Genomic DNA, 19,618 nt, shown 5'->3' with positions numbered 1-19,618 from the left:
AATACAAGCACATGGAGGCCATAACGATAAAGCACTTCTGTGTTATGTCTCCCGTTAGAAGTTTAAAACTGTGCAGAGTTTGATGGGCTAGAACAACTGTTTTTGTGTCCAGAAGCAGAAGAGCGTAGCCATCCAAACGGAGACTACTTGAAGATACAGGAGATAAGTGTTTCCCTCCCAATCCCATCCACATATCTCCACACTCTCTCTTATCTTGTCCTTATGACAATAATTGTATGCTTAATAAAAACATACCCTCATAATAAATCCGGAATTTTACTCAGGCCTTTGGTTTTAATTTTAGTATGTAAATTACAAACTATTAAATAGATCATTTCCTGTGCTTCTTGTATCGTTTACGATTCAGAGAAAAATTCAATATTATAATTAACGTTTATTTTACGGTTCTTGGATACACTAGTATAGTTCTGCTATATGTTCAGATATGAATCGTTCATCAAAAGATATCTAATTGGAACGTAGCAACCGAACCTGAAAATGTATAATAGACATTAAGGCAGTACAATAAAGGCAGATATTACAAGATAACATAGCTGCATGCTTGACTACATTGTACAACCAAGTAGGGAGCACGATTGTTCATACATCTTGGTCCTAAAATTGAACATTGGTATATATATATTGAAACAATTGTTCTGTCTATTTCTAAATGTATCATGTGCACTTTTTCGATATTTCCTATTCATTAATGCTATTTTTTTTATTTATATAAAACCTTTATAAAACAGAGCGGCGACATGTGTACGTCTTGAATATCTTGGATCATTGTATTGTTCTTCACAGACAGGCAGCTTTCAATATCTTATTTTTAACGTTAAGGGGTTTTAAAAGATATTTTCAGAAATGTTTGCTGTATTAATATATAATTAAATGAAAGTGTTTCATCCTCCAATGATTGGTCGGTTGAAACAGGTGCGGTACCAATCTTGCATAGAAGGTGCACTGATCAAGCATTTCATTCAAAATTGAAAATGATATTTCATTGAACCCAAGGGTGAAGTGATTTTATCAAAGTTTACCTGAACAAATATACACTGTATATAATTTGAGATTGATTTGACCTGTTTAAAACTAATCATTTTTTCAACAGCATCAAATACCAATTCCGAAAATAAAGAGTTGCTGACAAGACACGATGAAATGAATAAAGTAGAAATATGTTGCAGGATTCTTTGTGTAAAAACACCACTAATCTCCGTGACACTCGGACGAACAAGACGGATCTTAAGAAAACATGTCTCGAATATCTGAGAGGAAATCTTAATTTACAAATAAACATCGACTGCGCATTTGTACATATGTGGCTTCTGGGATGATTTGAAATACGTATAACGGGTTTTTGTTTGCTTCATGTCGCATCTGGGAATATTAACACCGAAAATTATTACATTGACTTAAAACGGATGGTCTTTCATCACGTTACGGCGTGTCTTAAGGGTAACATAATACTTACCAGTTTACATCGTTTTACAGATAGTAAGCTCTGTTGTTCCCATGTTGGTACAGATGTACCTATAGCAAATGTCAATACGAGAAAGCAATGATTTTGAAAATTTGGTTATAGACTATGTATATGAAATCCAGGAACTTTATTTGTTGTTTTCAGGAAAATTCTTGACAGATGTCGATAACTGTTTTAGTTTTCAGCGGTTGATTTGGTTACACATGTATTCCTGTTTTTGTTTCTGAAAATTTTGAAAATTCGTATACCCATAATTTAAATACGTGTTTGAGCATCTTCCGTAATCAACGACTGTATTATTTCATTCCTTCATTCAGTAAAAGTAACAGTTTAAATAACATGACCTTTCAAATCAGGGGTGATAATGGGGCATGTTTATATTTATTTCACATTGATAATTTGGATTTTAAAAAATGAATAAATGAATTACGGTGAAAAACAGATTTTTTAGAGTACACAGTTACGGTTCCTACAGTGTTGCTGCTAACAAAGCTGTGTAGATTTTGTGTTTTGTAAGTACATCTTTTCTGGACACGTATACTCCTACTTTCTCCGCTCCGTTTCGGAACATTGCCTCGTTCTAGCACAACCAGGTGTGTGTAATTCTCTCTGTGTTACTGTTCCGGCAGCTGTGATTGACTAACTAATGAACGTATTTACACCCCTAGCTGATTTCATGACTGCTGACACGTGCGGATTGATGACCAATAGGGATGCACCTGGTGGTCCTCGGTGGTGTCCACCTTCGCCAAGGTCCGAGTGGCCGAAGCGTGATCAACATCATTATGTTATGTTTATTTTTCATGTTTTTTATATGAGCTAGAAGTCTAAAGCTATGATTCATATTCATCTCAAATAAAACATTTCTTTTCGAAAATTGTAATGGTGAAAGAAACCATGTAAATGTTGTCGAAAACCTTACCGCTGCTGTGTGTAATTCATACGCAAGATTTCAGATCGAGAAAGAGATAATGAAAAGTGTTGTCTTTTGACAGTGCTTTGTGAAGTGACTATATCAGTTCTAGGGGAAATTCTAGTATCTTGTGAAAAATGAGCTTTACTCGTCGTAAATAATGGTAAGGGAAAAATAAGAATATTTTAGAAAAATGGTTTATTGGGATGTTAAGCTGACCATACTATGAAGGCCATGTCTAGGTATGTGGACCTGCTGCAACGGGAGTAATAATGATGTATGATGGGGTCAAGGCGTTGTAAGGAACGGTGATAAACGACTACAGGTACGGCCAGACCTAGGCAATGTATGGACATGCATACTGACCTTGTCCATCGTAAATTGTCGTAAATTAATTTCCCTCGCTCTTTTTGTTGAAAAGTGTCAGGTGTTGCGGTGTACATTCGGCCTTGTTACAGGTCACGCGGTATGATAATCATTTCCAAGCGGTGGGGGAATGTTGAGAGGGTAGGTAAGGCCTGTTCGCGGGAAATAGTCACGCGCCCGGGAATCTCAATGGGCAGAAGAGACGATAGATAAAAACACAAGCCTTGTAAGGACTCGGATCAGTAGGAGTATCATTCTTATAATCCAAACCGCTCTTGAATTAGACAGCACTTGATCGCAAGCAAGAGGAGTTGGAGTATGAAAGCATCATGCAATTGAGTTTCGAGAAAGTATAGTCTCGATTTGTGATTTCTCTCAATATCTCCTTCAAATATATCTTACAGTTTTTAAAGAGTATATTCTATAACATAGAATGAAACTTCTTCATTCAATCAATTGACAAATTAGTGTGAATTATATTGTTATTGCCTTTAAAAAAATACAACTGACATGTTTACGTCCATCAGTTATACCTATCAGGGCATCGTTACGTCTTCACAATGAAGGAAATCTAACGTGAATGTTCAGTATATTCCTGGAGGGGACCTGTCACAACAGCAAACCTTTAAACTCGCGACATGTACGTCAACATATAAAAAGTCCGTGCTGATGTCGTCACGCGAACCGCTCCGGCTTCATCCCGCATCACTGTAAAAGGCTGTAGCTTATAATCCGCTTCTCTGATTTGGGTCACACAGCACTTACGTACGTTATGCATGCCTATTATGTCCATCCGAATGGAGATTGTTCGGAACATACTTTGACAGCGTCATGCGCTTTTCATTAAATGCTCAGCATGAGATACCACAGGGACTTTAAAGTACTGGTGATATTCTTAGAAAGCAAGTCTAGTGGTTTGAAAAGTGTGTTGGTGAATGCTTAGAATCTGAACGGCTCGATTAAGACAATAGTGTTGCATATTGTAGAAAGATGTTTATATTCAACATTCTGATAGTAACATTACATTGTCTTTAGTTCGTCATGTTTTGTTAATAAGAATAGAATTTGACAAATTTCAAAATAGAATCATGGTTCTATGTATGTTGATATGATAAAAACATAACAATGTAGGTATGGGCATTGTATTTGTTTTAAACATACTGCCGTGTATATACTGTAGAATAATACATTTTCGTTGACTCTTGACTTCGCGAATAAATCTTGCTCTCTAAATTTGCTATAATCCATGACAACCTATTTATCATTTCATGGACATGTCAATTCGTGGGTTAACAGTGACCACGAATTGAACAAAATAAAACCCTGCGGAAATGAATGATTACAAGATTAATTCTGAATGAGATTATTTCTTAAGGAAAAGTTGTGTTGTGGTCAGTTTTTGAACACAATTTGCTGCCTTAAGTTCAGAACATGTTTGCAAATCCAGATGACCTCTTCAAGGACTTCTTTAATGCACGTACGATACTGCTTCATCAAAAGATGTCGACATGTATATTGAAGTGATTTCCCATGCTTGTTTGTGTGGAAAGATCAAACACTTCTATATTCACATTGCGAAGTTTTGTCAAATTTGATAGTCAAAACTGTGGGCAAGCGCAATTGAAAAATAGAATAATAATTAATTTTGAGACTATGTCCTTCGTTTTTCTGTGATGAAATGTGATAATATTTGTGTGATGAAAGCAGTCTGGATAACGACAAAATCTGCATACTTCCTGAATTTACTATTCCTGTTCTAGTCTGTACTGATCACCTACTGTGAAACACTTACACGTGACAATTACTGACATGAATGCGACCGTATTATGTGTGTCAAGGTCATCACGGCGGCGCTATTAAAGCAGATATCACACTGGTTCCGAGAGTTACAGATCCCTCCGGGATTGCGACACATACTTAACACCAAAATGAAGTCGCTTATAGGTAAATAGCCATTTATTTCATTATCGGGCTTTGGTGATCGATATATGACTTCAGCTGCTGGCGTCGCGTGCTTCATGGCGGGAAAACTCTTTACATGTACATGGACGGCATAGCGTATCAATAAGGTCATTGCAGCCCTTTCGTGGTATGTATGGAATTGATCGCATTGCATCCAACCTTCACAAAATCAACATTCAGGACTGTACCATGGGTTTTATATATTTTCGCTAACAGTCTTTCGGTGTTAAAAACGTGTATTTCATCACGATATCGACGAACTTTTGTGATTATTTGTGTTCCAGTAGATAAGCATCCTCTCCTAGACTATGTTACAAGATATATCTATCCTGTGATGTTACAAATGTTTACTACGGTGATATTAAGATTAAGTGAGAAATTTTCTATATGTCTTCCTGTATTGATGAGAGTGATATCTTAATAAAAACACGACCTTGACAGAAAAAAAATCCATTCTGTGAGAGATGAATAAAAAATTACCACACATAACTCGTTCACGTGCAGACTAGAACTGATATGAAATACAACATGATGTGATGGATTTCACCCAAGTCTCATTCTTCACACCCGTGCCGCTTTTGGGAATGTCGAGTTTCGGAATAGACAGCCAACTTCGTGAGATATGATGGAATTAATTCCTATTCTACAACCTCGATACCATCACACTATTTATTGAAATGGTACAAATTCCCATCCAATTTTCTCTCTCTTGTCATTACAACGGATGGTTTGCCGTTCGTCATCGTCCATCTCGACTGGACTGCCCTATCCCTATTTATTACCTTTTGTCACCTTTCTCCTTAAACCCTGGGTCAGACGTGATTCCAATAAAGACAATTTCTTGTGATCAATTTTTTGGGAATACAATATATTATATACATATATCTTTTTTATGTCCAAAAGGGAGAGAAAAAAACCAATTCACAGAAAAAACCTAATTGTTTTATAACTAAGTAAAAAATATTTCTAAAATAACTAACATGTAGGTTTTGGTAACGTTTTGTGGTCAACATTATGATATCGTTGGGAAATATTGTATTTTTTTGCGTGGTATTAAGCTGTTTAATACTCATCAGAGTGATTCGTTGTTGTCATTTTTGGAACGCGAATTTACAAACAATAGACGTGTACCCTTCCGGAAAACATGCTCCCATCCTCCTTGTACTTTTTAATGGAAGTCGTCGTTGAAATAACTTTTTTTTTTTGGGGGGGGGGGGGGGGTCATATTTTGACCTTGTTCGTCGGGTGTGAATTTTAATTAAGATTTTCTTGGAGTGTCGATATTTTTGTTGATTTTATGAAAAAATGATGTCCCATTGTTTTGTATACAGAAACTATTTATTTTGAAAAACTGTTTTTGTGAATGTAGGTGTCATGGCTGCCATGTTGATTTGTTGGAATTCGGAACCATTTTCCACTATTAATGTCTGCTATATACCTGTCAATAAAAATACATTTACAAAGTTTAAAAAACATAAATCAGTGTCATTTGACGAGTTCAGCCCATATTTTATTTAAATTGTGTTTTGCGCTGTGACTACATGTAACAGAGACGTATATATCACACGTCTCTGATGTAAGTAGTATTTTAATGAAGGTCAAATGATTCCTTTGGGTCGTCGATGTCCCGAAAATACCGCTTAAATATGAAGAAAATATGAGTCATCATGACCTAAATATACTTTCGAGGATAGAACTAGATGTATGTCGTCCCAATCTGTTTCTCTCTATTTTAGCCTGTTTATAGTCAAATGAAAACAAACGATTCCGTATTTTATATGTTTGAAAGTATCAAAATATTGCTTAATGGCATCATTTCCGAAAACATTACCTGAACTCAACAGATATATTGTACACCATAGTGCGGAAAATGACTTCGACAATTTGTCGCCATTTTCAATGTTCTGAATGGCAGTATTATCTCATTCGCCTTGACGACTCGCTGCCGGCAGGTAGAACATTGTTAGTCCCAAGACGTTCAGATCTTGTATGGAGTCGACAAGTCAGCAGACGACAACCGATACACGGGAAATTGTTTTCCTGCCTGAATGTGAAGTCGTCATAGAGTCGTCACAGAACCGAGACTGGAGTCTCCTGCCGTTGATGAGATATAAAGGACTAACCTCGTAAATGTGACCTACACGTATATGTTATTACCAGCTCTGATGCTATAACGTCCATGATGATCTGATTTAACACTGAGGCCGTCATTCTCCCTACCATTCGCTCGATTATCTGTAATTGGGACAAACCATTTTCTACGTCTTTTGCGTGTTAGATACAATGTCCGCTCTAAATGTAGGCGATTGAACGATCTGTTTTAAAATAACTATATATATACATGTATATATTTTTAATAAGTCATATCGCTACTTATCTGTTGTGAGCGTTTCAAATCTATGTTTACATGAGGCTTTTGTTCAACATGGCCGCCGTAACGTAATTTATTGTGGCTTGAACGAAAGGTTATCTCCCTTTTATATCACTCTCCTGTCTCCTCGTAGTCTCCATGGTCTGTTGCGTGCGTCTATTTAAGCCTACATTACGCGAAATTCCACAGAATCGTGTGGCGAAATCTCTCACATTTAAATGTACAAAATGTATAGATATGTTGCATAGCATAATGGAGGCATTGCGTGCATATGACTACAACGTAATAGAATATACTGGATTTCAAAATCCTTACAGGTACTTTCCTAGAAATAAGACTGATTTATGATTCAAATACCATTGCATCCATTTGAGGGTGTGTCTGTGTGTGGTTCCCCTCCCCCTCCCCCATGCCATATGGCCAGAGAAAATTTAGCTGGTCGTCTTACGTTTTATTTGAAAGTTCCGAAAGAACCAATATGCATATGTACGCACACTTAATCAAAGTTTGCAAAAGACATTCGTTTCTATGATAAGCGTCTGTTTTGTTGAATACCACTATCTCATTGCAATCGGTCAATAGCGGCATACTGTTTGATACTGCATTCTTCAATTAAAACATTTTGTTCAGGAAACATATTGTTCCTGAAGATGTCTTCCGTTTTAGATTGGTGTTACGTCCTTCGTCTAACTTCTCATTTGCACTGTCTTTGGGCTTTAGTATGTCGAAGCTATAGGTGTATTTGTCTCTATCTTAATTCAAACGCAGTCGTAGCGTGTATGGAACTGTCAAACACTTTTACAACCATATATAAATCTCCCAACAGCAATCTACTTCGATAACAGGATATCTAAAAACTAAGTACTCAAGTGTCATCATATCTCCATCCACGTCCTCAACTATTCTGAGTGTTCTATTGAATGTGCCTATAGTTTGTGTACTCTCTGCAAATTGAAAGCTAATACGCGGTGCCCGTGAAAGTGCGTATATGTCAATGTATGAATGGAAGATGCGATAAAATATTGAGAAGATTGTCGAGCTCTTGTAGTCCTGTGAAACGGATCCAGTGTGAGCAGGTCGTCTTATCAGACAGACTATACAAGGATTCACGTTAACTCCAGAGCAAAGCTCAGAAAAAGAAATATCGAACAGAAACTGCTTATAAAGCATTTATTGTGGAATCAAGACGGATATATGTAGAATGGCTTGCCGATCATCAATCAATCTCAAGATATCGATCTGCCGAGGAAGAAAGGGAGTGATCAATGGTGATCGATTTTGTATTAGTTATAACGCACCATGTGTGATTAGTGAAGCTTATATTTATGCAAATATAAGCGTGTAGTTAGATATACAATGTAAGTATGTGCGTGCCTACAAATTGTACATCATTTCCAACTGAACTTTAAAAACAAAGAAGAATGGTAATGATTTATTTTTTAACTTCTTTTTTTTTGTTCAGCTTCGCTCAAAAGTCGTTAAAGATTATGCACAAAAGTGCTTATAGATGGTGTTACGACTAAAGTATCGTATAGAGATATACTTAGTTTTACACAAGATGAGTTTTTCGTCTTGGAGACCGGCGTGTTCCAGAATTCGATACAATTGCAAATTTGTTAGAAATTTACATACAGCTATTTATGTTGAACTTTGAGTGATGAGATCTATTCCAAGACGAATTCTAATGCTATTTCTATGTAAACTCACAATGGAAAATTGATCAACTTCGTGGATGGTGATTGAAGTACATAAATACTTTCAGAAATGTGTTTTTTCGGAATGTGTGAGATCATTATACTTTTGAGCAGGGATGTATAAACGGAAAGCAGGCGAAATAAAGCGCAATACGAAGGTAAGCATAGAAACGGTCATAGAATGTTTTTAAATGAGCAACAATGAAGGAAAAAAGCACCGAAGAATGTAGACATTATGCAGAAATAATCGATTTATTGATAAAGAATTGTTCACAAATGCAGATTTTTGAAATTGAAAAGTTGAAATTTATAAATGAAATCCAAAGCAAAACAATTTCAGTACTAGTACAAATCAACACCAAACCAATGATTGGTGGCTGTATATATATATATATATATATATATATATATATATATATATATATATATTTATCAGGAATAAAACCTGATGAATATTACTGCATGTCGTAAGATATGACGTATGGAAGCCTACAGCCCAGAGAAACGAGGATGGTTTCTCCAATGCCTTCTGTCCTTACCATTGTCCCCTTCCCTCCCTCCAGGTCGAAAGAAACCAAGACTGCGATCTGAGTTATTGTATTTCAATACCTGTCGTTACGGGTGACTTATCGGGGTCTCCCTGCAGCATCTGACCGTTTTTGTATAAATAAGCAAAACTTAACTGAATGAAACTGATATATATTGTCAACACATAACTTTATCTGTACATCCTTTTCTATTTTCTGTCTTTTGTTATTATTGTGTTTTTATGGGGTTTTTTTTGTTTTGTTTGTTTTTACTGCTGTACTCTTCATGGATATCCTTTCTCATATGACCTTGACAGGAGTAAAATGTGACGCGATAGTTGTTAAACACAGCTATCTTCCATTACACCCATTTCCTTGATTTCTCTTCAGAGGCAAGCTTTTTTCCTTACTTGTGGTCTTTGAATGTACATTACATCATTATAATTGACATTAAATCTAGTTATACTTCCTGTGTCATCACGTGACTGACAGGAAGACGAGACCAGATATCACTTATGTCGGTGTATCCTATGGCAACTAGAAACATGTCATTGGCTGCCGTCGAAAGCATACACATTTGACTCTTTAATGAAAACTATTCTTTCATTGCGATCTAATATTATATCTGGTAATGTTTCATGTTTGTTGTACTTTATACCCATGTTGTACTCCGTACCTCTATAGATTTACGACAAATGACAAGATTCCAGTTATCCTTTGATGTATGCTGGTACAGTGCTTGGAATCTCTTACTTCCGCTTGGAAAATATTCCTGTTGAAATTCATTGATCTTGAGGAAAGGGAATCGGATTTCAGTCGAGCCTTCGTTATATTAGATTTACGACCTGAGAAACGTTATATCGTGTGCCAGTTTTAACTCTGTCGCTTCAGGAAGGAAACCCGTACAAATCCTAATAGAATTTGTATCTATTGCAATAGAAATTAAAATTGAATTCGTCTACATGCCTTGGGCTTGAATTAAAATGACATACGCTGAATCCATATCTTGTACAAACATCTACAATCAGAGATAGCATGTATCATCACCAGGGCGTCTGTTACACAATACATGGAAAGGCATGTCACGCACGACAACTTGACATTTGATACATATATTTGCTATTTTTCATTTTCTTCTTGTCATTTGTTATTAGTATTTGCCGAAAGTTTGTTTACAATTGGTATTTACCAATTATCAGTTGATTCTTGTAATCTTCTCTTCGTTATTTGTTACTTATCATTTAGCATATCTACTTTTATATTTTTTTTAACTAATTCGCAACTTTTTCCGAAACTCGCTTTACAATCAAGGCATTTTTAAAGACCATGTTTTTCAAATTTGGTATGTCTCCAAGCAGAAACACATATTTATATGTGTGTTTTCTTTATTAATCATAGGCAGAGATGTCACAAGGACATATTTATGATTCACCATTTTCAACTTATTTTCTTTTAATAAAGCAAGATCCTTACCTAAATATTGATGTTTTAATATATTTAGAATAAGCAATTCATTATTGGCTTTGAAATCGGAAAACCTTACACTACTTTGGATCTTCCATGGGTTGTGAAAAGCCATCAACACAACAATGTCAGCAGCATGTCTGGTCATTTCCGCTTTACCTCGTGGTCTAACAAGTGTTTCACAATCTTGGTCGATAGAAATCTTTAATAAAAGCGTCTTTATATTTTTTTAAATATTTTTCTATTTTTTTCTTTCGGGATGTTTTGCAACAGACTTTATCACCATAACCTACCCTAGCATCCATCCTGCACGTGCCAACCCACACAAAATATGATACATTAAAGTAGTTTTTAATCTGCGAACAAAGGAAATCTTTCTTATTGTCAGCCTGGGAGACAACCCGCATCGTTTTCCTGCAAGTGTTTTTATAACGTAAGTGACGGTGTAAATTGAAGGTATAAAGTATATGAAGAAGGCGAAACTAAGCGATAAGCATAGTAAGTAATAATCTGCAATTGACTGCATTATAACGTTTCGCTTACCTTCGGTGTCACCTTACAAGCAAACTGAAAAGTGCCATGAGTTTGTGGAAACGGTTACTCAGAGTATTGATAAATGTAATAACAAGTCATAAAATATTCAAAGAAGAAACATGTAGACGATAATTATTGTAAGTAATGTTGTAGAGTGCATTATACATGTTAGGTAGGCTAACCTTGAGAAATATCGACCAATCATATAAAAATGTCATCAGGACATTGCAATGGTGTGCGTTGGGAAGAAAACAATGCAAAAATATACATTGAAGAAGAAATTTACCAATAACTATGGTAACCAATGACATGCAATAGACAGCAGTATACTACAATAAACATGTAATACGGCCCATAATTCTTCAATAACACCGACGTCTATCAAAGCCGTAAGACACTTAAGTGGTAGATATAGGTAAAGATAAGACAGATAGAAAGCAGAACAAAGAAAACGTATGAAATAATTAATCACCATTATCAACTTAACGACGTACATAAGACAGTATTATGGATAGAGTATGTTTTTTAAAACTTCAATATCACCGACAAAGCAATAACAACTATTGCGTACGACATCAAATCAGATTGCCTGGTTAGCACAATACATTGCAAAAAAGAAGAAAGAACATGAACAGTGAAGTTATCTAGTTTGCGACTTCGGTAAACTGCTTACCAGATGAACCGACAGTTCGTTGACCTTTAAGACTAGTGTCCTGCCAAGCCGTACAGAATCGTTTAACACACACGCACACACACATTTATATAACACTTCTTATGTAACAGACGCCCGCATTTTCAAATCTTGATTGGTATTGTTTTAAGTGCGTTAATTTGTCATTAGGATCGTTACATAGGTTCACACAGAACGCTCACTTCAAAGTTATGTCGCTTTAGAACCGAGGGAGTTCAATAAAATTAAAATTACATCAAGGCTGACAGAGAAGTATTTAGTGCAGTGGTCTCTTAATTAGCAAATCGGAGAGACGAAAACATCATCTGTTGATTCTTCTGATTCATTACAGTTCACGTGACCTCTATTTTCTTTTTCACTTACCATTGTTGTCTCTTTAGATGTCTTTTATTAGACTATTATCAAAATGATAAGATGGAACGTCATGTTGGCATGTATACTTTAAAACATTTCAGAGTGACAGCACTTTAAAATGTAGAAAAAAATGACTTTCCATCTTTTTTAAGCTTTGGTCATCAGCCGTTTCTTGTTATGTTAATTTGATTGTGTCATTCTGAGCGATATGTAGAAATACAGGAACATAAGTTTTACTTCTTTTAATAATAATTCACATCTTTGTCTATCGGTTTGTGGGACCACACTTTGAAATCATCCTTCTGTTCAGTATCCGTAAAATATTTTACTCGTGATTACGTGTCACCAAAACAACTAACAAATTAACAATTATTTGACGTCCCATATCTTTACTCAAGAAATTACAGCTGATGAACTGATGGAGATGCACAAAGCTGAAATAAACCAGTCTAAGTGAGCAGCTCTGAGGACGTCTGTGCACACGTAATAGTTGTGCGCGTCGTTCACTATGTGCGTGAGCTCATTAAAATGTCATTGCCTGTATTGAAATGCCGAGGAAGCCATATCTAAACTAGAGTAGAACATTTTACGAATGTGAGGGCAATTTCGGATTGGAATTAGGATTCGACCGGGACTATATGAACGGCATCCAAGATTGAAATAAGCTTAGCACTTTAAGATCTCGTCTATCTGGATTTGAAGCTTAATATATCGGATTGAAGTTGTGAGGCATGCTGACTTGGATGGCTTCTTCTGAAGTGTCTGTCATGGTTTTCTTTTTCATCTTCAATAAAATGTGCTGTTGTTAATAAATCCCGACCGGTACGTACGCTTGACAACAGTTTAAGATAAGTGTATCTGTCTTTCCTATTCTATCTAAAGCCTTTGTTAATTATAGATCGCTTGACATTTCCAAATCTATTGGTAAATCTTTACAGCACCTCGTTCGAACGTCTCAAAGCAGTGTATTACAGTATCACTCCCGTTATGTGTTTCCGGAAGTTTGTCGTCATTCGGAACTGTCTCAAATAATTATCGCCAATGCTTTGATGTTGAGTCATGCTAGTCGAGCACTGCCTGCAGCCTGACATGAGTGAGGCTGAGTAACATTCGGATACCTCTTGCTTGATCGTATGATCTCTTGATATTCGGACACCCTTGTGAGTCAGGCCAATAGATCGAGCAACAATCGGATGTCTCTCTTTTCTTCCTTTGATTCTGTGCCATTCGGACACTTGGCTGGAAAGTCACAATACTTTAATCATGAACTATAAATAAAATGTCTGACCCGAACCATAACAACATGCTATATATTCTACAATGTTACTTACCGTCACAGGAAAAATTCTATACTATGCTTATTTATAATGTCTGTCCTCTACTCAAGCTTTACTGTAGATCACGCTACGGTGCGACATACACGCGGAGGCAAGGTAGTTCCGTGCCTGCCATGAAGCGTTGCACGCAGAATCAATGCTATCTCGATATCTCTCACTAATTTACTTACGTCTACACTACGCTTGATTCCTGAACTTTCGAGAGAATATAGCAAATCACACATTTTATAGCCTAACGTTGGTTTTACGATCCCGAATCAAACCAAGTATTCGGTCTCACTCGAACAAACGATCTGACGAAACGATCTAGCTGTGTGCATTCTCATAGAGATACAATCCTCCTTTGTCAGACTGACTTACTTGCTACAATGTATAACGAAGCTAGAATCGGTATACTGTTATCTTAGATATTATACCAAAAGCAATGATGCATATTTATAGGTGGTTTGTAGAAGCAATCTTAATTTGCGTTAGAATTTATCTTGTCATTATTTTCAATAGCTCGTAATCGGGATTGTATTTTAGTTGATAGCAATCTTGTATGTTTACCTAGTATAGGGTTTCTTCTTAACGTTTGTGAGACTTCTTTCGCGTTTTAACATACCATTTCTCCTTGAAGGTTGAATTTTCTCTTCAGCTCTGGAGCTTGCTATACCATAACGAATGATGGTTCTATGTTTCTGAATGTAACCGCTAAAAATAGAAACATATACCCTGAAAATAAAGAATAACAAAAACGGTAGTCGATTTTATAATACCACAGAATATCCACCTCCTTTACATCAAGCTTTTGAGAAAATCCGTGAAAATTTGTTCCATCGAATAAAAAACAACATTTACACTTACCTAATTATCAGGTACATGTATGCCGTGAAGATATTTTCACCACTCAAATTTGACAAGCTTATCGAATGTTGCATCAATGCCGTCAGCCTTGACACCTAATTTTTTTTCGTAGTCATTCATGTCGTGGACAATGTTTGGTAAGGTCGCGAAGATATATTTCATCCAATGATTTGCGTTACATCCAGGTAATTATGACATTGTGATCCTTATTTGTGGTTCTTTATTTTCGTGTTTCCGAGTAAGTGCTGAATAGTAGTTACAAATAATATGGTATTGTCAACATCCAACTACTCAAATCATTTAGTGTGATACTTAACCGCTTGGAAAAAAATGAACGACAAATTGTTCTACAATGCGGAAACAATACATGGCCACAAAAATTAATATGCTTGCAGTATACATGTACGTTACCTCGTGTAATATTGACGCCGTAATAACCTCGCGCCTACATGGTCAATAGGATCGAAATGGAGATGCTTTTAGTAAGGTCAACATCCCAAACCCCTGTTTGTCTGGCTCTCCTATACCACAATGAGACGCTGTAACAAGGGCGAGCCGTGATGTGATGGTCGCTAGTGCAATATATTTCAAGAAAACCTCATAGAGACCATTTTCTCGACCTTATCCCACGCAATTTGAATCTTCCCTGAAGCCTTTTTCGCTGAACTGCTTCATACGAAGGTATACCAATAGTGCAATACTGTGATGGAATGGGATTTTAGTGTACTTTAGAGGAAAAAGTGCTGCGTCTTCACTTTTTTTTTTTTTTTTTTATTCTTATATATCAGTATTGACTAACACACTGGTGACTAAAGCTAACAAATAAAAATGGAGACTAGACAGAAAAAAAAACTATAATTGAAGAATATCGGGACACATGCATGTTCCCCCTACAGTGAGTGTCTACGTTTAAAAAACACAACTTTGCCATGCTTGAATAACTTGCTTCTTTTAATATCACATTATCAAATACAAATACTATCTTACTGTTGACAGAGACTTCATTAATCTGCTTGTAGCTCAGAGTGTCTTGATATAAACTCCCAAGATTAATTGTCCGACGGATTCATCTGTAGTAACTCTCAACTCAATTTGTGTTTTCTAATCTATCATCTTTGACAGATGACAATCAATTCATGAAATTGCGTTCCATCCTTTTAGGCGAAGGAAGGAACGTTGATATTATTGAACTTAAGGCAATCGGTGCTAGTCAGGTTATGTAGCTTTATAAACTAACCTGACAACAGAGGATTAGAGTATGACCACAACACATTGACTAACAGATCAACTTTGAACATTAATTTCACATCAGGATGTAGATTACAATTGTTACGATCGGACTGAAATTGACATTTCAATCGTGATAGTTTCAGCAAAGGAACGTGTATATAAGTTTCACTTGTAGTGTTACAAAGTTTTCCTGTAAATTGATCCAGAAAATTGGGAGAATACATTGAAAGTGAAATAAGACCCTGTCGCTATCACCGGAAGCGTTCATGAAATACATACGCAACCAATGTTTAACTTTGACCAAACAAATATTCACAAAGGTATCAGCGTATATAGCATTTCTAAGCAAACTGAAATCAAAATATGTCAAAAAGGGAAGATAGCGAAATAACTAATGATCCATCGGTATTTTGTTTACGTAGGATATGATGCATACTGTCCTGGCTTCAAATAAAAACGTCACCGTGACGAATGCCACATGCGGTACCGGAAACGTTTTATTACTGTTTTGTTTCACTACTTTTCATAACCATACATCGAATGACAGGCGGCTTGGATGGAACATCAACCGAGCCTCGGACCACCGCCTGCAAACAAAATGCATGGTGACAATTTTACAGCGGACTTTACACTTTCATCCATTCGCCAAATAGTGAATTGTGGTCAAGACGTAATAATTTGCATTCCTTTTTGATAAGGGAAACAGACTTTTTCGAAAGCTCGCGAGTACAGTTTTCACTTGCTATTTGTCTTAAAGATTCTCAAATTATATTAATAGCAAACTGGTGAATGTTATACCGTACATACATGTCAGTTTTTCTCCTTTCTACTGTTCTCTTTATTCCTCAGTCTTACTTCAACTCATAGTGATCAATATTAAAAAGGTCATCAAGATGTTATCTTACCTACCGCAGTATTACAAATCTAATTCGCTCCTACACATATTTTCGTGCTAGGAGTCTGGAAATCGTAAAATTGTATATATAACATACTCACTGATTTCATCAGTGTCGTATTGCAGTTTGAGACTGGTCGCGTCACCGCTTTTCTGAAATTTCTAAGTATCAGTCTAGATGACAAAGATTGCAAAGTCAATTTACCTTTTTCATGCACTGATGTTTTGTGCCAGGGTTCTTTTTCACTATATTTAATACCGCTTAATGTCACACTTCTCTTTCGTTCGATTTTATCGCCGGGTATTATAAAGCAGTCTACCTGAAAATGTTTCACCTGCATATAGCACGAGACGTGCATCTGAATACAAATCGTAACATCTGTGTTATGTATAATCTGATAAGTCCTACAAACCCGGAGCGTTATGTCAACGGCCTGCATCGTCTAGACCTCGGACGCGATGCTTGAAAAATTCTTCATCTGCCGAAAACCTTACTAACTAGCCTACATGTGTAGTCGTCTACCTTGGAGTATATTCTCAAATCAAATTTAGGAGTCTCAAGTGACGAACCAAAATACTCTTTAATCAAAGTGATGGACAAAAAACATTCATCGATCAAAGTTACTGAGGTAATACTATTATAGCCTCGCGTACTCCGGTGAACGTCTAGCGCTGTTGTAGACCACTTCCGGTTGAAGCAATGGTCATGAGAATCGACAACTGACCGGACACGTGATTGTCTTTCGTTTTCTGTTTTAGTTCTTTCGGTATATTTCCGGATAACATGGTGAACATATTTCCTGTAGGCGAAGACGTGAAGCACTTCATTATCAACCGTTTTCGTTGATGTGCTTATCATCTGTCTTTAATGCTATACTACAATGACGATGTGCAAAGTACAGTGAAATTGTGTCGAGGAGCTCAAAATTTTGATTTAATGTACTCTTATAAGTTTCATAAATGGTTAAATATACGGTAAAAGTCGTTCAAGGAAAATTAGATTTAGTCATAATCCAAATTAAATGGTTTTATCTACTTGTTCTTGCAGGATTCCCGGAAATGCAAGATGGAAAAGAAAGGGAAACCTCGGTCGTGCATCCCCGTGCCTGTCAGTCATTCCCCTGTGAAAGCCACACCTCCTCCAATCATATGTAGCGACGGGACAATCACCACCTCACAGGTGAGAACTTTTGATTAATTTAAACATTTCAGAAATTACATGTTATTATTTACAGTACACTTCTCCGTCGACTTCCGGTATACATGTACCGGTACTGGTAATTATCTAGCGGTACACCGAGTGATAATGAAACGGACTTTTCTTAAACGAATGTTATTTTGTTTGCAAAGAACATTTCGATCAACATTTTTTATAATACTAACATCGCCTGCCCAGTGTAAACTTCTAATTAATCAACTAATTGTACCCATACTTGCAACGTTATGCGATATCGACGTTTTAGTACAAATTCAAGTTCCATTTTTCCGTTTGTAATTACAGAAATTAAGTATCATACGTGAGTTTCATTTTCATATGAGGTTTATGAAACCAGTCTTTGAAATTGACATTTACAGGTCCTCTGGAAAGGTAAAATGTAAAAACAAGAATGACGAGTTTTAAAATCTCATAAGAAACGAATTTAAGATTCTGTTTATCAAATAACTTTTTCAAAATTCTTAAAACTGGATTTTAATTCATCTAAATTGGCAATATTATCACTTTATATTTCTTCTTTGGTGATATGATGACATGGAGTTATGACGTCACAATGACAGGAAATTACAGCTCCGACAAAACATGTATGCAATGGTTGTTATTAAACTGAAAACATGATGTAGTTATATGATAATGTTGTAATTTGGCATTTAAGAAAGCAGCAACTGTATAATATAGTTTACTACTACCTTATTTGGCTTTACTGCCCTGTGCCTTTTGTATAATGTTAGCCAATATCGTTAACTGTATGACCCAGCTTATTACCTTATTTGGCGTTATTGACCTAATTTCGTGTCTTTTATATCTTGTTAATAAAAGTCAACTCAGGACCAAACTGAAATTTAACATAAAAAGATAAAGTGACCATGGACGTTAGTCGATTTAGAAAGTGTGTTTGGCGTACTGGTCGTTGCTGATCTGAACAGGCGACATTTTATTACCACCTAATTAAGACAGACTTAGCTCGGTTTTGATTTATTATTGAAAATTTAGATCTTTTATCATATAGGGATTAATGCGCTCGTGATTTCGATACTCTCGCTAATCAAGGTTTAGAAATTATCAGTACATGTATTTGACTTAAGAAGAGACATATATAACACATGTCTCTGACTTAAGTTAAAGGGAGGACCATACATAAGTTTACTTTCAAATCGAATTTCAGCTAATTTTCTATGCACCTTTATAAACACAGCCGTACACAAGAGCATCAGCACCGATTTTTGCTATTTCGTCCACGTGACCGGCGGGAATATCGCACTCTCGCTCTCATAGTTAGAAAAAAGAGACACGACTACAGGTTACAATATGAATGTCAATCAGAAACGGGGATATGGGGACACGACAGTTTCAGTATAAGACTATTAAGGACATGTGTTTCCTCGCTGATTATATGTACGTACATGGTTTCCATTTGAATGATCAAATGATCCACGCTTATTTGTTCGGCTATGAAATCGTTCAATATTCAATTTGATTTACTGGCAAGATCATTTGCCTTTCTTACCAGAAATAAACTCTTCAAATGCAGTTGAGTTTATAGTTTGCACGTTTCCACACCGAATCTGTTAGTTGAAATACATCGACGATATTCTTTTTAATTCCACGGTAAAACCTAAAAATCCCAAAGATTTCCTATGGGCCTAATATTTCCCATCAACAAAACTTTCATTATACAAAATTAAGCTCTGAACAGAACATTTTGTGATTAATGACCCGTTTTATGCTTCAAGGG

At 36.1% G+C, this 19,618-nt stretch overlaps 1 protein-coding gene across 1 annotated transcript in view; it reads left to right on the top strand.

The window, feature by feature from the left end:
* The window catches only part of LOC132562946 (kinesin-like protein KIF26B), a 264,719-nt gene that overhangs the window by 52,822 nt on the left and 192,279 nt on the right, over nucleotides 1-19,618 (top strand). Inside the window, exon 3 of the mRNA XM_060227723.1 lies at nucleotides 17,716-17,847. Coding sequence (XP_060083706.1) covers nucleotides 17,734-17,847 — 114 coding nt within the window. The 5' untranslated portion in view covers nucleotides 17,716-17,733. The remainder of the gene's footprint in view (nucleotides 1-17,715; nucleotides 17,848-19,618) is intronic.

The sequence above is a fragment of the Ylistrum balloti genome, unplaced genomic scaffold (genome assembly GCF_031769215.1).
Source record: "Ylistrum balloti isolate Yb309-2 unplaced genomic scaffold, AGI_CSIRO_Ybal_v1 Utg371552, whole genome shotgun sequence".
NCBI lineage: Eukaryota > Metazoa > Mollusca > Bivalvia > Pectinida > Pectinidae > Ylistrum > Ylistrum balloti.
The sequence above is the reverse complement of the archived record's forward strand: the minus strand, read 5'-3'. Positions and strand labels throughout refer to the sequence as shown.